The following is a 27,395-nucleotide window of genomic DNA, read 5'->3' as shown; positions in this document are numbered from 1 at the left end:
TAATTTGGCCAGACGTTCAGGTATTTGTGTAAGAAATACTTTTGTGGCTCTTTAAAATTAATACGTGTCATGCAATACAATAAATATTTATATGAAGCATTTAAAGTTATTGAGCATATACAAGAATTTAAGCAATTTACATCTGGTAATATAATACTAGTTATTTTACTTATTTGAGTTTATGCTGAGTAAGTTTGCAATTTCATAATATTTTAGCATTTCTTTAATTTGATCGAATTACTAAAATAGAAGTTGATATTTTCAAAGGTGTACTAATATTTTTGCCACCAGTGCGAGAGTGCTATTATCAATATTAAGTATAGCCTCAAAAGTATGCAATGACTTGGAGAGAGATTGAACAGATAAGCACTGACAAACGCTTCTCCAACAGTGCTGTGAACTCCAAGACTTTGGCTCAATGCATTCAACGAAAAGACGACAAGTTTAGCGTGATAAAAGCAGAAGCAGCAGCACTGATTGCAGAAGCGACGCGCAGCAACTTAACGGCAATCTTTGAGAGAGAGAGAGAGAGAGAGAGAGAGCGCGCGTACGAACGTGAGAGCGCCAAAGCACATGCAGTGTGTGGGACTCGCGCTGGTGTCTTGGATCGCACGTCTTGTATTTTCAGTTTCTTTTTGCCAGTCGTACGCGTCGGTCGATCGGTGAGCTGCGCGCAAACGCAAAGCAGACTAAGTAAAGCGGGCAGCATACGCAGACGCAGCAGCGGTAAAACCTAATAAAAGGTGCAATAAAATAATTCTAAGTGTTGTTGTCAACGGCGGCAAATAATTGCACATGAAATTGCTTGAGTAAATAATAAGTGTGCGACACACTTTTGTGCCAAAACTGTGAAAAACAAAAATAAATACAAAACTGTGTGCAAAACTAAAATGTGCATTAAATTGTCGGCAAAAAAGAAAGAAAACAAAACGCAACGAAGAGTAGCAAAGCCGCAACAGCAGCAGCAGCAGCAGCAGCGCGGCAGCGCAGCAACAGTAAAATAAAAATCCGAAAGAAAACAAACAGAAAAGAAATTGCATAAGCTGATTTTGGCATGCGCTTTTAAGCATCATCATTTTTTATTTACTTTACTTACACACTTCTTCGCAATGCAATATTTTGTTTATGAAAACGAGAAATACTAATAAAAAAAAATATGTATATGTATATATAATGTACATGGGAGCTGACCAGTTGACATTTTACAACAAATGAAATTAAATAAAATTTGCAACTTGAGTGCTGAAGTGTTGGTGGCTAACAAACGCATTTAATTTAATTGAAAAGCTTTAGTTTGTTTTTGTTTATTCGCAACAAGCCAAAGCGCAATTAGCATAAACGAATTACAGCAACACAAGCAATTAAATTAGTCGCCGGCACTTTTAGGGCTTTGATTCGTGGTTTATCGAAATTCGCATTAATTAGATAAGCCCCCCACCCCACCGACCGCGGAGCACGCCCCAGAGAGTTATGCAAATCCATTACACAGTCTCTACCAAAACTGACAAAATGCCAAACAACATTTGTTGCTGTTGTTGTGTGGCTGCTGCTGCTGATGCTCAACAATTTTTCAATACTGTAATTAATTATGAAATTTTTGCGTTGAAATTTGTCAAATTGTTTGACAAAGCTCATTAAACATTTGCTGGCTAACATGCATTCTAATGAATGACATAATATTTAATCTTTTTGCTCATTTTTCTTTGCAACTTATTATTGCATTATGCACATCATTATTTTAAATATATTTGCTGCCATAAATAATCTGTAGCTATCAATCAGCTATTGTTGCTGGCATATAAACAAATACTAATGTCGAAACTCGTCTTCAGTGGTTATTGATAGAATGCGAGCATTATGAAGAAATGAAGTCATTTAAATTAATTATACAGCCCATTTACAGTTGTGTGTGTCTTAAGCAATAAAAATTGTGTGTGTGTGGGCGTGGGTGTGGTTTACGTTTAACTCGCTAGCTGGTTTTATCAATGGGTTAATAAGCTATTAAAAATAATATGCTATTAATAAATAATACACTGAACAAAAGTAATGCAGCAAATATTTGATGTATGCAACAATTTTGTAGATTAGAAACCTTAAGTGATGTTCAAGTATATTTTTGAAATTCTTTGATGCTAATTTATTAAATTTCGCATGAAAAACTAAGTATAGTATTTCAATAATGAAACATATTGTATAAAGAGTTTTTCGAATTGTTTTTATTACAATTTCATTTCTTTCATTTGCCGCTTTGAACTCTTTGCTGCCTTTTGTTTAACCTCTGGCTGTCTGTCTGTCTGTCTTTATAATTATGTTTAACATATGTTGCCTGATTATGTTTATATGATTATGAGACGTGCGAAGTGAACAAGCTGCGCACATCTGTTGTTTGTTTTATTTATATTTTTTGTTGGGCGTTGACTGTGGCAAGCGGCAGTTGCAACAATTGGTTGCATTCAGGATTACAGCAGCAACTTAATCTAACTCTTAGCCGCAATGAGCAATTTGTGGTTACACTGGCTGACAGCTGCATTGAACCACATGGCAAACAAATTTATATTTTATTATTTGCCAATTTGCATAAATAGGCGCTTCAATGAGCTGTTAAAATCGCTTAATTAAATGCCAATATTATTTGTTTATGCGCATATTTTCGGAAAATTTTTAGCGTTAAATTAGTAATAAATTAATAAACATAGACAATTGTCAATGCAAGCGAGTTGGCGATATTACAAATTGTCACAGCTACAGTGAGTGTGACAAAGCAACGCCCCCACTGTGGACTAACTTATATGGCAAGAGTGAGATGAAGCAATCAATTGTTTAAATTTATGTGAAATTATTGCAGCAGCTGTTGCTTTAATTGTCAACAAAATATTTAACAAGCAGGCACAGCACATAACTGTAAATTTAACAAATTAACTAATGACGCAAAATGGCAAAAATTAATTGTCTCAAGCAAGCCAAAAGTTGCTATAAATAACAATTGATAACAGTAAGCATAATAAATAATGCAAAAATATTGTTATTGATTTTTGATATTTGATATTTATTGCAATTGATCGACTAATCAAATTTACACGTGCTCTGCATGTAGCGCATATATCAAAGCTTTAAATACAATAACTTTTATTTTAAAAGACATAGTCAGTGAGCCGCTCTAATAAGTGAAAGGGTCGTCGAACCGGAATTGGCTAAAATAAATACAAAACAAAAAAAATCGCATAGCAAGCAAATTTAAAAAATAAATAAAAGCGCTTAAATTATCAAAAATATCAGCAACGTCAGCTGATCAGCATAAAGAATTCAACTAAAAAAAAAAAAAAAAAAAAACAAGTTTCTACGCAAAGCTAGCTAAATAAATTTTTAAATATACAATATATAGACGATATAGCTTTTAATAACTTTATTGTGCGCAAGCAACAATAATACGAAAGATTTATAAGTAATAAGTTTGTATTTCCGTTTTTAATTTGAAAGCAAACATTTTTAATTTTTATTATAAATAACTGCTCTATATAAAATATATAGCATTGTGAACTAAGCTGCTTCCCAAACTAGTTGCTTTATGTATAGCTTAACACGCTCAACTAGTTCATTAAATCAATACGTTCTTTAAATTGTTTCCCATAGCTCTACAACTGACAAACTATTAATAAATTAGTCGCGACGTGTTAAACAATTAAGCAATCCAATTTGAAAATAGACTATGCAAATGCTAACTGCTTAAACTGTTTGGTACAGAGTTCAACAAACACAGCACAACACAAAATATAAAAAAATAACAAGCAATAAAATTAGTTTTTAGTCAAGTTCAGGGCACCCGTGACATCGATTTATAATATCAACTTTCAATTGATTTAAATGGACTTTAATTGTTTGCTATCGCCTTTTAATGCAGACAATGGGCCAGGCCATATAGACTTGAACCAGAAACCCACAAATGCTGTGTGCAGCTAATTTTCATTATAAACATAAATATAAATATAAATAACGCGCTCGCGCTCGCGCTTTGCCGTCACTTAAATTGGCATGAAAAGCGTAAAATAAAAAGCGCGCTTAACAAGAGTTAACAACGGGCCCATTTAAACCAGTTTCTCGACTCGACTCGACATTAGCATGTTGACGACAGGCCCAGAGAGACAAAAAGGCAAATACTATAATGGTCTGGGTAGGGAACTCAATATATTTGTGAATGTTTGACACGCTGACAAACAAAAGAAACAGCAACAAATTGTTGCACTCGCCATTGATGCAACACATTGAGAGAGTTGACAAAACGGTTACGGCTTTGTTTTATAATAATTCAGCGATAAAAATATTAATATTCCATATAAAACATTATATAATAATAACAATATAAATAAATGCATATTATTTATTTTATGAGTATTTATTTATCGTATTTATTGATGTCTAGTTTTAATTTATTGGCATTTATTTATTGTTAACATATTTTATTGTGTGTTTCGTACATTTTATTTTTGCAGCTTTATATAATTTAGTTTTATGCAAACAAAATTTAATTAAATTTTTTTAGTAACCTTTAACTTAAATGAATTTTCAAATAGCGCGTATTTTAATAACTAAACACAGTAGGCAGCCAACTATATTTTAATTAATTTTAAGCAATCTACACTTAACCCCTTAGTGCACAGTAAAACTTTCGCAAGCCAACTTATGACGTATACGCTGCGTATGTCGCACAGCTTAATGCAATTCAAAAATGAAAACAAAAGTTACACTAATTGGCAGCTAGATGGCGCAAGCAAACAAACAGTTAAAACCAAACATATGAATTTTTGTTTTTCTTATATTTTGTTTTTCAAGTAGTTTTGATTTTTGGTTGCCGTTGACCTAAAAACGCGGATGTCCGGCCGGCTTTAGGCCATTAACCATTTGGCTATTGTTATTGTTACACAATTTCAAGTTCAGCTGCGCAGACAATAAATTACAAATGTTTGGCCGCCGCCGCTTACACTTGTTGCTCTCATTTGTTGTCGCGCTCGCGAACTCTCGCTTTGGCTTTGGCTTGGCTTGAGTCATGAACTTAGCGCTGCAAATTAAATGTCAAATGTGATGTGCTGCTGTCGCTTAAAATGAATTGTTGCTGCTACGTGTGCGCCTTTTGCATTTGGAGCGCAGAGAGCTGACGCTGAAGCTGAAGCTCCAACTGATATTGACCTTGAGCAATTTAAATGATATGAAAAGACCGAAGACACCAGGCAGACGTTCGTTCACATCGACAGCAAACAAGTCTCAATAAAATGCTGACTGCTTTTAAAAGATAAAAAAGCACACAAAATATATAAACTTGGCATCGTGAGCGGCTGCTGTGCGCCACCACTCGACAATTCTTTGTTTCTAATTTACAATGTCAAGTGTGTGTGTGGCACTAAAGGGCTTCAAGTTCAGTATCTATTGTTTAAAAATAAGTCCAAACATGCTTTAAATATATCACAGCTTTGCTTTATTTTCTTATCAAATTGTTGCTGTCATTTCCCCGATCTACGGCACGTTCTGCATATTTTTGAGTTAAGCGTTTAATAATCACATTTATCATTCGCTTAGACGCTTCAATTATAAAAAGCATTCTAAAGACGCTTTTGACACACAGCTGAAGGCTATTATTATAAGCATATGATTTATCTCGCCACTAGCTATTAACTAAGCTTGTATAATTAGCAAATATGCATGTCTGTCTCTCTGTCTCTATCTGTCTCTCTTTTGTTTGTGCCAAACGTGTAAAATCAGTTAAAGTGCAGGCCATAAATATCTATAGAAAACTGGTCAATAAATTTATAAGCAAGCGCAGCAGCTACCACTTAGAAGCCCAAAGTCAACTCATTGCCAGTCCCATATACGAGATTATGTAAATCTTTGGCTCACACTGTCATTAGAACAGTTACAAATAGAGCTTGGCAAATTATGCAAAGCTCAGCCCGCACGCCCTTGAGGCACTTGTGGAGTCTCTCCACAAGAGTCTAGAAATCAAATTCTGTTGTCGTCGTCTTTTTGTGGAGAACGTCAGCTGTGCAATTAACCTTGTGGCCCAAACTATAAACACTGCCAAGCATATTACCAAAGCAGAAGCATGCGGTTTAAATATAGAAGGCTCAATGTCTTGACCACAGTCAAAAGCTATGCGCTTGCTATTAAATCAATTCGCATTGCATACTGAAATTCAAATATATGCTAACAATATAAAAATAAACTTAAAAACTAACTTGTTTTGCATATGCGCATATTTTTTTTTAGCTTTTAGATTTATTTTCGCATTTGCTTTCAAGGCAATTTCACAACTTTCGCTTGCTGTTTTCCATTTTCTTGTGCAGTGTGGCTAAATTTAGAATTAAAGCAAAAATAAGTTGCACAGTTACAGTGAAACTTGTTTAGAGTGTCAAATGAAATTAAATAAAATAAAATAAGTCGAACAGCAAAATAATTAAAGCACAAATATATGTAATTAGTTTAGAAATTTCAGCTAAAAGCTGCTTATAGTATTAAAAATACATTAAGTTGTTGAAAATATTTAGTATAGTATAAGAATTAATATATGTAAATAGTTTAGAAATTTTTTTTAGGCTTGTCTAAAGAATAAAAAATATATTTAATGCTAAAAACATATTAATTCAAATATAATGTATTCAGAAATTTCTTTTTTTTAGCATTAAGTTATTTAAATAAACAGCATTAATTTATTTAAAGAAATATATGCAAACAGTAACGAAATTTCTATGTAAAATGTATAGCAATTTTTTTTAAAAGCATATTTAAAGTTTTGTTATAAAAATGAAAGTTCTAGCTTTATTATTCTTGTTTATCAACAAAAGCTACGCAGCTGCAATTTATTGTTAACACTAGAGTGGCAACAAAAAGTGCTGCTCGAGCTTAAGCTGCCTGCCATGTTGAAGTGCATAAGGACATGAGAACATGTGGCACACACACACACGCACACACACAGTAAGCATTGAGAAAGGCTAAGCTTGTTGCTGTTGCTGCTTGCCCGACATTTGCGACTTGTTTCATTTTTAATCTGGCCAACAAGTGCAGCACTCATGTTTGCTTTTTTTTTTGTGTGTGTTCGTCTGAATAGACAAATGCATTACACTCGTAATTGTCAAATCGAGTGCCGAGTGCCACAATTTGTGGCAGTAATAAAGAAAGCAGGCTAAGCAAGGCTATGGCTTATGTACTTCAGTTAGTAAATAGTTGCAAAAGCTAAGCTTAAAATATGTATAAACAATTGCTTAGCTATAGCTTAGAGTTTAGACATTCAACTAATTTGCCTACAGTTGCTTTTGTTGCAAGGGCCGCAATTAGTTGCATTAACCCACTGCGCTTTTTATCACACACACACACACACTAACACACACTCTCTTGTAATAACATGGCATTAGTTGAGTTCAGGCCGCATTAATTGCAAAATTTGCTAGCGCTCTTTGCCAACTTGTCGCAATAATCATTGCAAAATGTCGCTTTGTGCCTTAGTCCGACTAATTAAAGGTTTTGTCTTTGGGCAGCTTCGGTGAACGCCTCAATGACAAGCATTTCACATTGCTGTTGCTTTTGTTGTTGTTGCTGTAGCGGCAACGAGCCATAAACTTGCCACTTCCACACACTTGCCAACAGCCTCGACTAATTAACGCAGTTACTTAGTTATATATCACAACTGCTTAATTTTTGTTCAGCTACGCACTTAAAGCCAACACTTGGGCCACTAACTGCAACTTTAATTGAAAATTAAATATATATATATAAAAATGTGGCAACGGCAACTTGCATAAGCTGACATTGTTGACCTTTTCTTTTTCCATCTGCCCCAAGGGGCGTTGGGTTGCAGTTTTTTTCACTTTTTCATTGAGTTGGCGGCAAGTTTTTGAAATGACAGCAACATGCACTTAGTTAAGATGGGCTTATTGTCTGCAAATTTGCAATCGACAGTGGTGTGAACAGTGTGCCAAAGTTAGAGATAAGTAAATAGATATATAGATATGCATATGCTAAGAAATATTGTGAAGCAAGCTGAAGAAACTTATGCTGCTCTAAAAATAAAATTGGCTAATGCTAATTCTTCAATAATTGTACCCCTATAATCAATAATTATCTAAAGAAATTCATTTATAATTAACTAATTACAAATTTTCACATAAAAAATGTTTACATACTACATTTATTTTAATTGAAATGAATGCATTCATACATCGAAATATTGTGTTTCATTCAAAAGTTTATAAAATTGATGCATCAAAATATGTTTAAATTTTAATAACATTAAAAAAAGAATTACTTAAAGGCAAAAATTCTAAAACTTGCACAAAAGTTTATTTTGCTTTAGTTTGCTGCTATTTATTTATTTAAGAGCTTCTACCATTCATAAAATTATACGCAAAAGAAGAAGAAACTTAGGGGTAAAAAGTAAAGAAATAAAGAAATTCAATTACACAAAACAATTTTAATAGATAAAAACTTTAAAAAATTTGCAGAATAAGTTGCACTCAGTCAACTTTATAATACACTTTAAATTAAAAAAACTTTCATTTAGAAATAAAATAAAAGACAAAATAAAAAAAATGCGCAAAATAAGTTGCACTCACTTTAAATTGAAAAACTCTATTATTTAGAAAATGACAGCACTCAAAATTATAGAATTTTTATAGCATACGCAGCAATTAAATGAAAACACATTTTTAGCGCTTAAGCTTAAGCCAAAGATAATAAAATTGTTTCTACTAAATTTTAAATAGCATAGCAGCATAAATAAGAAATTTTAGTCTAAAGGCTTAAATTTGCAACAGAAAGTTTTCAAACAAAATGTGCAAACTGAATGGCAAACTCTTAATCCGATTAACACTTGAAGTTATACCACTGTGCGAATTTATGCAGAAGGCGTTGATTGTTGTTTTTGTTCGCTTCGTTTTTGCGGTAAAATTTAAACGTTGCCAGTTTGGCTTGCAACATCATTTTGCAATGCTCTATGCAAAAGAAGCAACACATAAATATATTTCTATTGTCTGCAACTTGTTGGCTATAAGCAAACTCTTTCTTTTGTTGCTACTATGTATGTGTGTGTGTGTTATTGGCTGATCGACAAATTAGTTTGTTGTCGCAGTCTTTTGTTTTAGGGCGAACCTAAGCGCAAAATTCCATGCACGTCAAACTTAAATTAAATACAAATTCAAGGCTCAAGAGCTGCTGCTGCTGCTGCCTGGCAACGCCAATCGAATTGCCAATGTTTAATGATGTCTTTGTTTGTACAGCAATTGACTCATCAAACCAAAAAAAAATTAAATATAAATATAAATATAAATAATTAAAGCTACCGCCCCCGGCACTAAGCAGCAGACGCCAAAAACTGTACTATAAATAAAATACTCACGTTCGTTAGCAAGTCCAAAAAAAACAAGCGCACAAAAAACTAAAAGAATGCTGCATATATATTTAACAATATATCAAGTGTTTGCTCAAGTGCCGCAAGTCGAGTTGCTTGAAATATTTATTTAAAACTAGGCTTGAACTACTAACTGAAGTGAGGTTAGGAAACCAGGCGAGTGAAGATTGATGTGCCCATCAGCAGCGTATGTTACACTCTGATGATTTGTGCTAAACATTTTTTTAAATTTTTTCAACTGTCATTTGCATTGTTTTTACTGTCACTTTGAATTGTCACCTGTTGCGCTGTAGAACTAGAAAAACAAAATGAAAAACTTGCCGCGGCTAATGCTTCTATGTGTGTGTGTCTGTGTGCTTGTGTGTGTTTGTCATGTTGACCATGGCACAAATGTGCATCCGCAGTGTGTGCCATCGTCGCATGGCATGCGGCAAGCGTTTGATTAATTCATAATTATGATTGTTATTAACATTAAGGCCTGACACAGAAAACAATCAATTGAGGCGCCATTTATGCTGAGCATCTTTTAATATGCGCACAGTGGTAACGAAAACAATTAAAAAATATATTTCGCTTGAGCAATGAGCTATAGTAAAAATCGAACAAGAACTGCAGAGCGCAGTTTATTATATATAAAATATTAACTCAAGCAAATGCTTGACTAAAGCGTCTGCTAAGTTTATATATAAGATATTTTATTAAATTTCATTAAATTTAACACAAACTATAGAGAAAATTTTATTATATATAAAATATTAACTCAAAAATATCCTTTACTAAAAGGTCTCTAACTTTATATGTATATACAATATTTTATTAAATATATTTTTGGTAGCAAATGCACAAAAAGAAGTTGGAAGTTATCTTAATGTATAAAATATTAACTCAAGCATATGCCTGACTAAAACGTCTGCTAAGTTTATATATAAAATATTTTATTTATTATTTTTGGCAGCAAATGCACATAAACTAGTTGGGTGTTATTTTAGTTCAATGCAAAGTGTGCGTTAGTCCTTAACAATTGATTAATTACCTAAATATATTTATAAACTAGCTGCTGGCTCGCCCACATTAGTTGACATGTAAGTCAATGTTGACATTAAGTTAATTAATTCTAGTGTAAACAGCTGTCAACTTAAATGAATATTTTGTTAATGGTTTATTGTCAGCATTGACATTGTATAAATTGATTTAGTTATCAACTAGTGTTAAGTGCTGTTTTAAAAAATAGTAAATCAGCTGTTGAAACTTAAATTTTAAAATATATTTAAAAGCTATTTTTGAAAGAGCTCAAGAACTTGAAGAATTGGAAGTTAGTGCTAAGAAAATTTAACCTGAGCTGTGCGATTAACTATTTAAATATATTTAAAAGCTATGCTTGGAAGTAGAGCGCAGCGTAACTAACAAGAACTAGTTGGTAGCACTGTTGCCAGATTTTGAGAGGCAAACAAATAAAGCGAAAAATAAGCTAGAATAAGCTAGATTCTAAATTTGCGTCAAAATTCATGTGAAACCCTAAAAAAAAGAGTCTAAATTAATGAGAAAAAAACTGTCAGTAGTAGCAGCTGGTAAATTTCATTCAATTATGAAGACATATGACCAAAATTTAAATAAGCTAGATTTCAAGCCATAAGCTACCAACTGTCAAAAAAGCTAGATCTAGCTTATAATAAGCTAATATGGCAACACTTAGCGCTTAGCTTTGCTCACAGCAAAATTTTAGCTGGCAGTGCGTCTTTGTTTAATTACTTAAATATATTTAAAAACAAATTTTGGCAACTACAAATAAATTTATAACTTTGGCTTAATAGTTTAACAGTTATTCATACTATTGTCGCTAGCTCATCAAACCTTTTTTTGCAATCTATGCATAACTTTGCTCACTGACAGCTGCTGAAGTTAATGCCCGATATGTTTCCGCATTAATTTTCTCCCTAAGCTGTTAGACCCATCGTAACTCTGAACCTGTTGATTACCACACAGCCTGAGAGACTCGACTCGACATGCACACCCACCACAGCTCAGAGCTTGGCGTAGGGTGAAGCTGCGACTACGAGTTGGAGTTAGTGCTGACAGGTTATGCCAGGCAGCCCGCCGTCTTCATTATATGCACTTATCTATAAATCTGGCTGTCTATCACATGCAAACTATAAGCGCAGACAGGCGCGCATTCAATTTTGCGCATTATGTGCGGCGAGTTTAATATGCCACAAGTTGCATAGGTCAGTTTATCAGGCAACAAACGGCAAACAGCACAAACTGCTGTGTTGGTCATAAATTATGTTGGGAGGCGCATTATGCAAGCTGAAATCTGTTGCTCGCCAGATTTTGTTGCGGCAAGTGCTAATTAATGCAACGCCATGCAGGGCAAGCAAACAAACTAAAATCAAGTAGCCGCAGTGTGTAACAAATAGAAGCGCACAGGCGGCCGCTTAAACGTTTAAAATTGTTACATACCAAATATATTTATTTAATGCATATTGTTCGCTCTCTTTGCAGCTAAGACTGAGTCAGCATTTGTGCGCGTGTGTGGGCGTTAGCCATGCCCATTTGCAAGAGCACGCCGTCAACGGCAACAAGCAAAAAGAGCAGCACAGATATATCCGCCGATCATGTTACGGAGGCGGCCCAAGTGAAGCGCACTCGTGAGCAGGCCTACTTCAATTCCTATGACTTCGATGCCATCGAGGTGCTGCCCTATGACGATGATGAAGACGATGATGAGCCGGCTGCGGTTCATGCTGGCGGCGGCGGTGGCGGCAGTCGCGCCAGCAGCGGTCGCTACTCCGCACACAGTGGCAGCAATAAGTATGCCTATCAGCTGCAGCAGCGCCTGGGCAATTTTTTTGGCCATAAGTCTGCCGCGAGCAGCAGCGAGACAGCAGCAGCAGCAGCAGCCGCAACGTTGCCCGCAGCAGCAGCAGCAGCCACAACCAACAGCGCTGTTGTTGCTGTTGGCGCGCAGACAAATGAAAATTTTCTGCTGCCGCGCGCTATGCTCAAGTATCAGTATCAGAGGTGAGTGTTGACACAGCATTTACCTTCAGGTTGCCACAACAGCAACAACAACAGCAACAACAGCAACAGCCAATTGCAATAACCTTGCTGCATTGGCCTTGGGACAGACCACAAGACAACAGAAATTAAAAAGCACAACAACAACTTCAACTTCAGCAAGCGAGCCCTTTGCAATGACCGTAACTATAATTTGATTACGATTATGACTTTGAATCGCAGTCGTAGCTGCTATGAAAAATCTCTGCTTGATTTTTTTCTTGCAACGCTTGCAGCGAAGCTGAACATATTAATTAGGTTAGCCGCATAGGCATTAAATTCATAGAGAGCAACTAATTGAATGCACACAAAGCATGTAACAAGCTAAAAGTACAACTAGAATGCACAGTCGTAGGCAAAAGTAATGCTACAGCAAGCGCTATGTATAAAGAAAATAATTGAGCAACTTTTAAATGTAATGAAAAGTGTTTAAGACAGTTCACATGCATTTTTATAGCTTTCAACTTATTTTAAAAAATATATTTTCATGAAGAAATATCTTAAATTATAGAGCTGCAAGTTTTAAAATATAAAACTCAAATATCTAGTTCAAGGAAATTAATTATATTCACTTTTAATTATGAGCAGCGTCGTATATTTTGTCAGTCATTTTTTAAATTTTAATATATACTTGAAATTATATTTTAAAATAAAGAACAGCAAGTTTTAAAATATAAAACCGATATATCTGGTTCAAAGAAATTAATTATATTCACTTTTCATTTTTAATTATGAGCATCACTTTTAAAATTTAATTTTTTTTCTTATCGCAAATTAAAAATAAATGTTTGCTTTTATAAAATTTGTGTTAAAAAAATGCAATTAAATTTTTTGTTAAATATTTTAACACATTACATAGTTAAAATGTAATTTTTTTCTTAACGCAAATTAAAAAGAAATATTTGCTTTTATCTATTTTTTGTTAAAAAATGTAATTAAATTTGTTTTCAATACTTAAACACATTACATAGTTGAAATGTATATAATTTCTTAACGCAAATTAAAAATGCTTAATACTTTTATCAATTTTGTGTTAAAAAAAAAACTTTAATTAAATATTTTTTTAATATTTTGACACATTACATAGTTAAAATGTATTTTTTTCTTAACGCAACTTAAAAAGAAATGTTTGCTTTTTATCGTTGAAAAAATTTAATTAAATTTAAATAAATATTTAAAGTTTACTTTTAATAGCAACTGTAGCTTCAAATTGCTGGAATTTTAATTATTTATTTGCTATAAATTGTTAGCGTAAATTTGTTTAAGTTTGTACAATTGATTGGCAGTTATCAATTAAAGCTGTAGCATACTGCTGCACATGACTGTTTGTTGTTGATTGTTGGCTAGCAAATCAATCTCAATTGCTTGGCCAACAGCCAATTAGCTTAGAATATTTGCTCTAGTTGGCTGCGCAACTTTAGTTTTTGAATATGTTGGCAAAATTACGCATACGCCACGCTGCCGTTGACAACTATTGTCTTGTCAATGTGGCAGCTAATCAAATGCTGCATGCCACATGCCGCATGCCGCACGCCACATGCAGCTGGCAGTTTTAGTTTATGTAAATTATGGCTGCAACTGCAAGTTGCACATCTCGAAGTTCAAGTTGCACGTTGCTTGCAATGCGGTTTGCTCTCAGTTATTTTATTTTATTTTTTTTGGCGCCTGTCGTTAGCCTTCACCTCTTTTAGCGCAGCAGAAGCCACATGACTTGGCAAACACTTGATGGCGGTCAACAACAGCAGCAGCAGCAGCAGCAACTAGTTGCTGCCACAAGCAGCTGCAACAATTACGTTTATTAATTGAAATTAAAGAAGCGACATAGGCAGCTGAAGGTCAGCGCCAATTTGGGTTTCAAATATGCATTTAAATATATTTGCAATTTATTGTCAATTAATTGGCAGCTGTTTGAGTTTCAAGAGCAACTAACTAAAGTATGCAAGGTTTAATGAAAATCCCTGCATTATTAATTAAACGCTTAGCAAACTTAGGAAGCGAGCATTAGTTAATGGGCTGCGGCTTTGGCATGCGGCATACAAAATTGTGTATTAACCTTCAGGTCAGTTTTATTAGCCACATGCAATCAATTTGGCTATAATTTATATGCAAGTACATATTTGGCTGGCCAGCATTGTTATGCCAGGGTCAATGAGCCAAGCGTCCAAGAGCCATGTGCGAATTTAATCGGCAAATAAGCGCTGCAGCAATTGCGATTAGTTTAAATGATTTGGCACTGATTATCAGCAGCATGGCATACAAATTTATTATAAACTGCAAAATAAACAGAAGGACGCTTATTAACGGCGGCTGCTGTTGCTGCTGCAGTTAACTCTTGGCGCATAATTTGTTGTGGCAGTCAAGTCAACAGCAATTAGCGCTTAGTAGTTTCTAATATGCTTTGCTAACGGCCCATGTAGCTAACGCGACATGCAAACGAGGCCTGAACATTTTAATTAATACAACCAACGAAAAAAAAATAAATAAATACGCCAAATATTGCAAAATATTTCATGCCTCAAGCTTGCGATGGAACGTTAACCTTGTCGCTGTATGTTTAACAACAAATACACACACACACACACACACAGTTACAATTTGACCAAAAAGTAACAACTGCAGCCAACAAAACATTCAAACGCAGCTAAACAACCGTAACCAAGTCCAAGTCCGCGCTCTAACTGATCGCAACTTATCAATTTTGGTTTCATTACGCGCAGCAGCAGCAACAAAAGCAACAACAACAGCAACTGCAGTTAGCGACAACATTTAAACCGTTATTACGTAATTTACCGTTTGCTTGCGGTTTGCTACTGACCCACTGCCCCAAGTTAGAAAACCCAGGCGGGCCTCTAAAAAATGTAAGCGCTGCGCCGACTCGCGACAAATTTATGTGCCTCGATAAGCGCTCAAGTCTAGCACAAACAATTACAATAAGAGTCGATATATTGCAATAAAAGAATCGAAAGAATAAAATATGGTAGTCAAACTTATTTTATTGTACCTCAGTAGTTACAGCGCCAATTAGTTATGCATAATTATTGATAATTAGCTTATCTTTCAGCACTTAAAAAATCGAGCACTAGAAATATTTTATGACTGCTTCGTAATTAATTCTTTTGCCTTCTTATAATATAAATTTTCTTCTACCTAAATATAAATGTAAAAAAAAATTAACAATAGAAATATTTTATGGCTTGCTTCGAATTTTTTACTATCGACCGCTTGTAATTAATTATTTTTCCTTCTTAATTACTTTTCCATTTATACTTTTTAGAAATATTTTATGATTTTAATTTTTAACCCTGCTTTGAAATTTTGTTTATCGACCTGATAATTAATTATTTTTCCATCTTTATTTCTTTTCGATAAATTCATTTTAATTGAAATATAAAAATTTAAAACTTAAAGTAGCCTTGCAAAATAAAAAATATTACAAATGTTAAATAACATTTCTCGCTCGTAATTAATTCTTTTTCCTTCTTAATTAATTTTAAATAAATTTTTACCAGCTTAAATTTAAATATATAAAAACTTTAAGTAGCTCTGCAAAATAAAAAAAATATTACATATTTTGAATAACATTTTAAATTAGAATTTTAGCATTATACGTTAATGCTAAAATGTTTATTAAAATAAATGTAGTATTGATTTTATTTACCTTTTGAGTGTTTTTGGGTTTTTTCCTTAAATTTAAACCATTCACTTTCACGCTGCTAATTCAAATACATAACTTACTTTCTATTTGTTATAGCCGCGTTAACTGCTAGATCGCTGGAAACTTAGAATATTAGCAAAACAGCAGCATGTTGCATTAATGTGCAAAGAGTTAACTGTAAAAATTAAAGAAACTTCAGTCAACACATAAGTAGAAACAAACAAAAAAAAAATAAGAAGAAAAAAGCGAAAAAAACAAAAATTCAATTGCAAAAGTTACTCAAGCTGAAATCCTGTTTAGAACGAGTTTCAGTTCAAACTCGGAATTGAATTTTGATGTTGAATTTGAAATGTAGTATGGCAAAAAAAAAAAAGCGAAAAAATGTTTGTGTTGCTTACTTTTGTATAACTGCACTTAAAGCTCAAGCTTTAATTTAAATATTGATACTAAGTGTGGCAATGCGTCTGCGTCAAATGCGTCAAGTAGCAATAAAATATTAAATTATGAATATGAATGGCAACCGGTTCAAAAAAAAAACAAAACAAAAGCAGCAGCTCAAAATTTAAACGTAGAATCTTTAAGGATGCAGCCGTAGCTAATCTAATCGCAGCTTAAAACAGAAATTGCAGACAAGTTGGCCAAGTGTTGCTAAAAATAGTTGCGACTAACCCAGAAAACTGCAACAACACAGAAGCTGGAAAATCCACTTTCGTTAAAAGTTTCCCTTTCAATGTTTTGCCATTGGCAAAGCCAAACACAAACAAAATTTAGTGCACTTTTATTTTCTCACTCTCTCACTCTCTTTCTCGACTTGTAGCAGCGTTGGCGATGGCCATGCGACAACTTCAATGTCGGCAGCAGCGATGAACATCAGCAATGCTCTTGATAGCCAGACGAGTTCGTCTATGGCCTGGCCAGCTAAGAAACGCTCCATAGCATCCAATGCCAGCAGCACGCACACCACAGACTCGGGATTGGGCAACAATACGCCAACAAAAACAAAAATAATAACAACAACAGCAGCAACAACAAAAGTAATTGCAACAACAGCAGCAGCAACAGCAGCAGCAGTCAATGGCTCACACTATTCCACCGATAAAAGCGGCTCGTCCGGTTACTACAGCTCCCATGTGTGCTCCACTTATTCGCTGGACGAGCATATCTATTGCGAACCGGTCATAGATATCCTAGAAAATAGCGAGCAAGCAGCAAAGAGCAGCAGCAACAGCAAATTGGCAGCTTGTGGCAAGCCAACGAAAGTGTTGGCGATTAGTCAGCGATTGGACATGCAAAATGCCGTTACCCAGGCGGACTCAGCTGCCAAGCAGGCCGCCGCCGTCGAGCAAGTGCAGCTGCATCTACAGCTACAGCAAGTGGTGCCGCACTATAGCGACAAGCTGCGCATTCTGGAGACAAGCATAGAGAATTTGGATAGACATTTAAAAACATTTCCCTGCCTAACGCAGCAGCAGCAACACCAAGAGCTGCCGCCGCAGGAGCGCAAGGCGCTTATGGCATTGGACATAAGCGAGAAGCTGCGTTCGTACAATCAGCTGCCCACCATTGTGGAGCAGCTGCAGGTGGAGCACTCGGATGACTCGTTGCTGGACATTGATTTGGATGCATTTCTGCTGCGGCCCAAGGGGCAGCAGTCCAATGCGCACGCTGGCATTGATAACGCCTGTTTCCTGAGCGATGAGCAGCTGGAGGAGAACAACTACAAGTGTGCCAAGTATATCAATTCCTGCCCCGAGGTTGCTTATCGCCTGGAGCCCGCGCACAGCAGCAGCAGCTCGTACGCCAAGCGCTATGAGGATCAGCTGCACTTCCAAAGCACACGCGAGCTGCTCGAGGATGTGCGCGATAAGATTCGCCTGCTGACACCCACGCCCACGACGGACATACCGCCCGAGCTGGACGGCATGATACAAACGCTCAAGGATGAGCTCGAGTCGTATCTGAAGCGCATGAATCAGCACAGCGAGCTGGAGCTGCGCCAGCTCTGCAGCGGCCTGGGACGCCAGCAGCATGTGCTGCGTCTGCAGAACGCGTTCGAGCGTCGACGCAGCTACGCTGGCGGCGACTATGAATCAGTGCGCGAGATCGCTGGACTCCCTGGACTGCGGCAGCAAGTCCTTTCCATACGCTGTGCCAGCGATCCCAATTTCAAAATGAAACGCAAATCGATTACGGAAATCTTTCCCACAGCCGAGTGCTATGTGGAGACCATGACTATATCGCGCAGTGCCACGCCCACCACGCCGTCCACTACGCCCACACCGACACCAACGCCATCGTCGTACGAGCTGAAAACCACAACCACAACGATCAGTCAGCTGCAGCGCAATTTGAGCTTTCAAAAGCCCACACTGTCCACTCATCACTCGCAGTCCGATCTGGGCGGCGGCATTGCCAGCGACAAGGTGGACAATGTGGCCGAGTGGCATCGCAAAAAGCCGAGCATCTGGGAGATGTACTACGGCACCAATCGGCTGCATCAGTCGCTGTTGGGCAAGCAGCGACACGGCGAATTTGTCATCGGCAGCACGCATCCAACGCTTTCCTATGTAAGTAGACAACACAACATTATACTGCCAACTGATATACTGTAATACAAATTGTTCTTTGGAGCATATTATACAGCTAACTGTTATACAGAGCTGCATATGCAAATTCAATCTTTACTTTTTTGTATTTTTTTATAAAAATGTCTTAGAACAATGCTAAGTGTAATACAAACCGTTATACATCTTTATTTAATAGTTTAACCATCATTATGTCTTAGAACAATGCTAAGTGTCATACAAACTGTTATACAGCTTTATTTAGTATATATTTTAACTAGCATTATGTACTTAGGCGGCTATATCAAAAATCGTTGCTTTATACAAACTGTTATACTAGATTTGTATTCGAAAGTCTTTGCATTCTACAAAAAATAATTGAAGCATTTTTTTTAAAATTGCCAATTATGTATATATGCTAAAGTGTTATACTGATATATAAGGTTTTCTAGCAGCATTACGTATGCTTAAGTGTTATAAAATCTGTTATACAACATTGATGCAAATAGCCAAATATACTAAATGACCTGACATTTGTTTTGTTATATGCTGTTATACAAACTTTTATACTAAACTGTTATACGTAGCTATAAAATGCGTTTATTACACACGTTTTGTACTTATTTTAGTAGCAACTAATTGCTATAAATCACCAATAACTATTGCTAGCTGTTATACAAACTGTTATACAAACACTTTGTGTGCATTAGATATAAACAATAGCAGCGAGGTCAGTCCACAGTCCACAAGCTTATCGAGATTAAAGCCTTTGGAGCAACAGCAGCTGGCACACATTAAAAAGCATTAATCATGAATTAAAGAGTGGGTGCATCAGCAGCTCATTAATTTATTAATAAAATAGCTTGCAGTTGTTTTCATCTTTTTTTTTATATACTATACGCTTGCACTTGTTGCCGCTTGCAGTTCGTGCTGGCTTCAATGCATTTCATCCTTGGCCGCAATGTGACCAATTTTGGTAGCTTCATGCTCATAGCTCGTAGCATTGACGGTAGCAGCAGCCACATTATCGTGAGTGTGCTACTGGCTGTGGCAGCTGCAACACCCCCGCACTTAAATTGCAATGCCAGCAACAGAAAAGCAATAGCAGCAACAGCAGCAGCAGCAACAACAACAACGTCAACGGATGCGTCTACGCCGGACGTCATCAGCATTGACGCCATTAATTTTATTATTGTTGAGCACATGCTCCAACACACACACAGCCAGCACTATTACTGTTCTTGAAGGGGTTTATTATGCGACAGGCGATATGCGATATTATCGCTGTCATGGCCTATTCGATTTGGCAACGAGCGAACGAACATATTGGCATTATGATTAACGATGTGCGTGCCGCAGAGGCGGTGGCTACTGTTTAAAGCCAACTGGTGTGTGTGAGTGTGTGTGTTTGTAAGTTGGAGATGTGCCACACAAGGCGCTTGGCATATCATTAAGACATAATTCGATGCTTTTGTAATTACAATCGTGTCATGTTTATAGAACAGCCAGATAGTTCAACTATAATTGTTATAGCCAACAATTGAATGCAGGTGTGAATCAAAGGCAATTGAGTTTAATCGGCTGGTATGACAGTTAATATAACAGTTGGTTTGGCACCTTTACATATTTCAGCATTAGCAGTGCAACAATTTTTGTAATTATGTTAATGATTGCTATTATGACAGTTTATAACAAAAGTACGCTCAAACATTTTGTACATTAAAAATGCAAATGCAAAAATGTTTATTCAGCTGCTTAAATTATTAAGATAGATATCTAATGCGTATGACAGTTATTAAATCAGCAAATATAATAGTTTCTCATATTTAATCTTTAGCAGCATAGCAAGCAGTATAACAATTTGTATAACAGTGCGTATAAGTATTTTTTGTTTGATATTATGACAGTTTATAACAGCAGTAACGTTCTGCTTTCTAACAATTATTTCATATTATATATCAAACAATTTGGGTTATGTATAACAATCAAGGCAAATTAAATTATTGACAGTTAAACTATTTCATATTAAATATTCAGATTTAAATTTTATATAAAGTACTTGTGGTAACAATAATATATATATCAAACAGTTTGCTTTTGTATAAGAATTAAGCAAATTAAATTATGACAGTTAAAGACAAAATGTTGTGCTGTTTAGTTGTCTATTTAACAAATAATTTCATATTAAATATTCAGCTTTAAATTTAGTTTCTTTTTGTATAACGTATTTGTGCTATCAATAAGCTGTATGACAGTTGACGGCTTATGCAATATCCGCTGAACTAATGAAATACAAATTAAGAATTTCGAGGGCCTTTTAAGGCCTCTTCGCTTTGAATGCAGCCAAGAATTTCAATGAGTTTTCACTTTCAATGCCAGTTAACAGCTGCTTAGCTGAATTTTTGGTAAGCAGAGGGCGTCGGTTTATTAACCTTAAAAGCAAATTGCTGGCTTGGTAGCTTCAACTTATCAATAATACACGTTCTCGTGTGCTATTTGAACTTGAGGTGCGATTATAGGTCGCGCTGTTTAATGCAAATTCAAATAGTTGTTGCTGTGGCAAAAAGGTAAAGGAAACAACAACAACAACAGCAGCAGCATCAAGAGCGACGAGAAGACGGCGAAGTTTAAACTGTACCGGTTAACCTTAAAATTCCGTTAAAAGTGCCAAGCAGCATCAGGCCGAACAAGTAGCTGACCAACTGACCGCCATCGATGCGGGCAACCAGATAACAACAACAGCTTGGCATGCAGCAGCAGCAGCAGCAGCAACAAGTGGCAACTAAACCGGTGCAAACCGCATTGTTGCCCTACAACTTGTGTATATGACCTTTAAGGACGTTTCCACTGGCGCAAGCAAGGATGCCAAAGAGGCAGACAAGCTAAATTGCTTTAGTTGCCCCGCATGCCTCTTGCTGCGCCTTGGCTTGCTTGGCCGCAAGCCTCCGCGAAAGCGAAACTCGTCCCACGTAGAACTCGTTTGCTACTTGCTATCATGAATGCCAAAATGTAAACCAAACAAGCAGCAACCAACAACAACAAGCTGAGATGTAAGGCGATCTGGTAACAAAGTTGCTGCTGCTGCTGCTGCTGCAGTGTTTAGAAGTGGCTGCCACAAAATGTTGCAATACACCCATCAGAAACAGAGACAAACAGTTGAACAGTCAACGGCAACTGGGTGTTATGGCAATTTCCATTTGGCCAAGAGCGTGCGCACACAAAAGTGCGCCAAAATGGTCGCAGATTCGATGTTGCTGCTGCTGTTGTTGTTGCTGCTGCTGCTGCAAGCGACGACATGATGTTTATGCTTTTTTGGTTAGTACAAACATAGATTGCTACATACATAAAGTATTTGTATGTCTTACATAGATCAGCATGCAGTTTCCGCAGGCTAGCTTAAGGCTGAAACGAGGGTGGCTTGAAGCGTTTAATTGCAAGCGTCGAAATATAGAAATAGTGCAAAATAAATGGCATAGAAGTTCATACATTTTGTTCTCTCTCTTTTTATTTACAATCTGTAAAGTAAATTTCAATTTTCCAATGAACTCTGCAATAGTATATAACATATTTTCAGTTTGATGGATTCATCTATCGGGCAGATCGAGAATGTGCTATCTTTTCGGTCTTCTTACTTTTAAAAATACATAAATAAAATTTAATTTAATTAGCTTTAATTGTATACAGACTTACCGTTTAGATGAGTTAAATTGCTTTTATAGTTTGCCAGCTACTGAGCAGATGAATAAGCTAAATTCTGGCTACAAATAAGCTAGCTAGCTGCCTAAACTCGCTACTTCCTAGCGTTTAATTGTATATATATTATTTTTATATTTTTGGCTGCTTTCACTTTACAATTCTACCTATTAAATCTATCAATATATCTATCTATTAAATAAATTTATAATTATTAGACAAAAAGTTTGCAAATTTTGATGCCGCTCATTAAATAATTTTCATTCGAATGAACTTTAAAATATGCCAGATTTATTTGCAAATATTTTGCGCTATTTCATTTTCAAATTTGCATTTATATTTTGTAGCTAACTTATTAATTTGCTGCATAATACAAATTTTGATGTTGTTTTAATAATTTTGTTATACAGCTTGTTTTTATTATCAAAGGCTTATAAGCTTAAAATTCACTGCAAAAAATAATAGTTGGCTTTATAGCTTAGTGTACTTAAATTAATTAATTATATGCAAATCGCTACTTGCACATCCGCCTCAAAAGCTGCCTGCTATGCAGCAGCGACTGAGTCAGCATATTTATATTGTTGTTGCTATTTGAAGTATTGCAGCTACCCTCGCTAGCTGACGCTATGTTATTTAGCCAAGGCCTTCAATTTGTAATTTGCAATCTAGCCTGAGTGAACTGCCTTTTGTGCCTGCGGCGCTGACTCAAGCGGCCTGCGAGCTACAAAATTTTCTTCTCGCTAACTTACATAAGTCCAAGTCCAAGACAGTGGTTAGCCTTAGGGCATTTGGTCAGCAGCGCGGAAGCTGGTTGGCCATGTTACACAAAGTCTAACTTGAAATTTGCACAGATTACTCATACGTCATGTGCAACGGTGCAGCGGCAGCGGCAAATGTTTGGTTAATGAAGCAGTAGTGGCGAAGTTGGCAATTTGTTATCATATGCCACGCCCACTCGCACACGCTTGCAGCACATTAACCCACTGTTGACCACTGATTGATTGACTAGGCGAGAAAGAGAGCGCGCGAGCGTTTAGCTGCTGCTGCTCCTGCTAGCCTAGTTTTTAGACAGTTTTCCGTCATTCCAGCTGTTTGTTAATGTTGTGTTGTGGTTGTGGCTTTGCAGTCACTGTTGAATGCATTTTCAATGCTGCTGCTGTTGCAAAGAAAAGTGCAAAAGAAAACAAAAACTCAATCAACAAAGCGCCTGTTGCTTGCCAAAGCGCAATAATTGCATAATTATTAAACACACTTACGCACACAGACAGACAGACAGACCGACTGCTTAAATTAACACACTTGGATTTTTGTGCATAATTTAAATATGCTTAGGCCATAAGCTATATAGATATAGAACTGATATTTACACATATTGACAGCTTATTGCCACACTTGGCAGCTTTGCGCTAATTAAAAAATATTGCACCAAATCAGCAGCAGCAGCATCAGTTGAAATGCCAGACAAAGCTGTAAAGCTGTCTGTCTGTCTTGGCGCTTAGTTTACCTTAAGCGACTCGATCGAGCAGCATGAGAAATACAGCAGCTGTAAGTGAAGTTTTAGAAAAACAAAATGCAGCTTAAAGTTTTCTTTGCATATTGAGACTTCAAGCCATAATTGCATGTCCCTCACTCCAATCAAAATTAGTTCTTAAAACCAAAACACATGCTGTGTGCTATACGTGCAACAAAAACTTGGATTTTCCATTCCACACAAATTTATGTGTATGTAGCATACAAACATAAGCAAAGTACGTGCTAAAATTTGTTTTCACCCAAGCGGCTTAATGCGCTCGCATGTAGTAATAACTACATTTAAACTTGGCCAACTCCCAGTCGAACAGCAACTATATAATATATATATATAAACGTTTCATATGTAGATTGGTTTCAATGTCAGTGTTCGAAAAACAAAAAACGTGTGCAGCACATTAAAAAAGGCGTCGTAACTGGCTATTGATGGATTTTCTTTTGAGCCCAAGCTACTTATTTCAAGGCCAGGCCATGTTGGGTGGGAATTTACAGGCAGCAAATTTGTTAAAAACCAGTCAATATATATTTGAGTTATTATCACACGCCAATTCCCGCTTGCCACTTGCCACTTCCCTTTGCTTTAACTATTAATTTATGGCCTGGCATCATTTGCAAATTAGCCATAAGACTAATTTTGGTCATTGAAGCGTTGTCCATAAATTTAATATTTCAAGTTAAAACAACGAAATATGCTATACAAGTTGGTTTAATGTTAATTCAATTAAGAGCCCGCGCGCATAATTAACAAATATTTATTACGCTGCATACATTACAAACTCATTCACGCTGTTCAACAGCTGCTCCAACACAGCATAATGCCCTCCAAATCAATTTCAATTTCAATTGCAATACACACACACACACACACACAGACACATTTACGTATACGCGATATGCCACAGCAGGCTAATAAAACCGTTACACGCGAGCAAACACACACAGAGAGAGAGAAGTTGAGGCTATGCCGTAATTTCGCCGTCAAAGTCGACGCTTCGATTATGACGCTCAAAGTACTTTGACTGATAATAATAGCAACAACAACAATAACAACAATAAGGCATAACTAACCTCAGACAAGGCAAAAGCGCAAAATCAGCCAAGGGGAAGATTGAACTAAAGAAGCAGCAGCAGCAACAACAACAACACAAACTAAAAAAGAAGCCGGAAGGCAAACAAATACCGCAAAGTTGTTTTCTTTTTAATTTCTCATTTCATTTCTCACACTAATCGCTCTCTGCCTGTCTGTGTGTGTGTCTGTGTGTGTAAATGCAAAACCCATTGACAACAAACTGAAACTGAAACCCAAACTCGTAATAATCGGGCACGGCAAGAAAAAAAATATAAAAAATGATCACCCAAAATGAAGCGAAGACAATGCAATGCGCGCAAAAATAAAAATAAAACAAATAAAGAAAGTTATTTACAACAAAGTCGAAGTTTGTATGCGCTTTAAATTGTTTGCAAGTATAATTTAATTTGCTTTTTTAAACACTTTGCTTAGCTAAGGCAAAGGCTACAATATTTATTACACACTTTGAATAAGCGTAAAAATATAGTTATGCATATAAATCAAAGCCCACGCGCAATGAAGTGCAAAAATGCGAATTGTTTAGCGCTTACAGCAAACACACAATCATCTCTAAATATAGGTGTGTGTCTGTGTGTGTGTTGAAAGCACTTTAAAGTTGAAAATACCTACATTGAAATTACACATGAATGCCCTTTTAATGACTACATTGCGTATGCGTAACTTTCACTTGCTAATACCTTTGCAATTGGATACGTATCGTCGAAACAGATCTACACAGATCTAAACAATTATATTTTATTGACTTGTTACAGAATTCAATGCATATCCACATCCGGGCAAAAAGATTACACAATCTTTTTTTTACACACATATCAGAATTAATAAAAATCCCAAAAAACAACAATTTAACGCTTTAGCGTGTTAAACAATGTTGTTGCTTTTTGTTTTCAAGGTTGTGTCGCTAAAAATGAAACCGACAACCACAAAAAAAAAATGATGCGCAAAACGAACGCTTAGTGGGTCAAACTTTTATGCATTACATGTGTGTGTGCGTGTGTGTGTGTGTATATATATACTATGTACGCATGTGTATTCTGTTTGTTGGTCGCGTGTCACGCCTTAAAAGTTATTGCAAATATTTGTGCATGCTTAAGCCGTGATTTATGCCAAAAAATTAAAGTTGGGCAGGTCAAGCTTCAATAGATTTTAACAAATAAATCAAAAAAAAAATTGTAAGGCGAAAGGGTTAGACGAGGTCTTAAGATGATCAATGCAGTCACTACTACTATATGTATATATGTTAGTTATTATGTACAATCAATCGACATCAATGTCAAAGCAATCGACGGTCCAGTCAGTTAGTCAGTGATGGTCAACTTCCCCAATATAATTAGCATATGCATAATCGATTTACATAAAAAATAATAATACAAGCCACACATGAGGCTAATCTTTAAAAATTTAACGCCAAATTTGAATTACCATTAGCTTAATTACAAATCTTATATAAGCATCAGCTTAAGCTAAAGTTAATTAATTAAACGTTTTTACAAATTTAAACATAGTGTTTGATTAGCTCAACGGTCTTGCTGCTACTTGCTAAATTTGTATACACCTGTTAATGCAAAAACAATATAAAATATATTTTTTGTTTATTTTTGTTTCACAGCCATCATCGCGACCCGAATCGGATTTTACACTTGATTTGCCGCGCGCCGAGCAGCTGCGTCTGAAAATGGAAAAGGAGAAGAAGTTTCGCCAAAGATGTCGCTTCATTACCACGTTTCTAAGTCTGGTATTCTTTCTGTTAACCGTTATGGTTGTCAGTTTGGTTTTAACGCGTGGCAAGCGCATGTTTGGCAGCATGATTTAGCCCTAAACTAAGTTAATTAACTCTAAGTTAGCCAGAGCATTAATTCAAACTCAAATTACAGTGCCGTAGTAACAAATATTAACAAACAAACAAACAAATAAATAGATAGACCGCGAGCAGAACAAATGGGCGTATGAAAATAAAATGAAATAATTTGTAGTCTTAGGCTTAACATAGTAGTCAGTCATTCAACACTAATATTGTTTTTTTTGTGTCTTTTTGGGGAATTATCAACACGTTTTGTTGTGCGCAGTATTCTTAATTAAATTATTTTTTGTGATCTTAGCTCTTAATGTAATTTTGTGCATTTTGTATGTGAATAGTATGAAAGAAAGCGAAGACATTTCATTTACATTTCAAATGCATGTTAATTGTATTGCCTATAAGTTTTAGTATAAGTGTGAATTTGTAATTTGTGTGCGCGTGTGAGTCAACAAAAATCAATAAACAAATAAATAAATCAACAATTATGTACCGAAATAAGCAATGCACTCGTTTACATATTTAAATACACATACACTTTAGCATTTATTGTATTCAAAATTGGTTAAGAACAATTGCTTAATGTTTACATTTCAATTTTTTATCACAAATTCTTTATCGTTGAA

General features: G+C 35.8%; 2 protein-coding genes across 2 annotated transcripts; both read left to right on the top strand.

Moving 5' to 3' along the window:
* Positions 1–655: 655 nt before the first annotated feature.
* On the top strand, positions 656–12,361 carry LOC117135087. Its single transcript, XM_033295024.1, has 3 exons — positions 656–743; positions 11,888–12,246; positions 12,354–12,361. Exons 2-3 carry the CDS (start codon positions 11,931–11,933, stop codon positions 12,359–12,361), a joined length of 324 nt encoding a protein of 107 aa, XP_033150915.1. The 5' UTR covers positions 656–743; positions 11,888–11,930.
* LOC108596789 lies at positions 12,332–27,259 on the top strand. Its single transcript, XM_017982892.1, has 3 exons — positions 12,332–12,406; positions 16,915–18,664; positions 26,584–27,259. The coding sequence occupies exons 1-3, from the start codon at positions 12,384–12,386 to the stop codon at positions 26,785–26,787; spliced, it is 1,977 nt and encodes a 658-aa protein (XP_017838381.1). The 5' UTR covers positions 12,332–12,383; the 3' UTR covers positions 26,788–27,259.
* Positions 27,260–27,395: the final 136 nt, after the last annotated feature.

Source organism: Drosophila busckii, chromosome 2R, assembly GCF_011750605.1.
Source record: "Drosophila busckii strain San Diego stock center, stock number 13000-0081.31 chromosome 2R, ASM1175060v1, whole genome shotgun sequence".
Classification (NCBI taxonomy): Eukaryota; Metazoa; Arthropoda; class Insecta; order Diptera; family Drosophilidae; genus Drosophila; species Drosophila busckii.
Note: the sequence above shows the minus strand (reverse complement) of the source record. Positions and strands in the feature narration are given on the sequence as shown.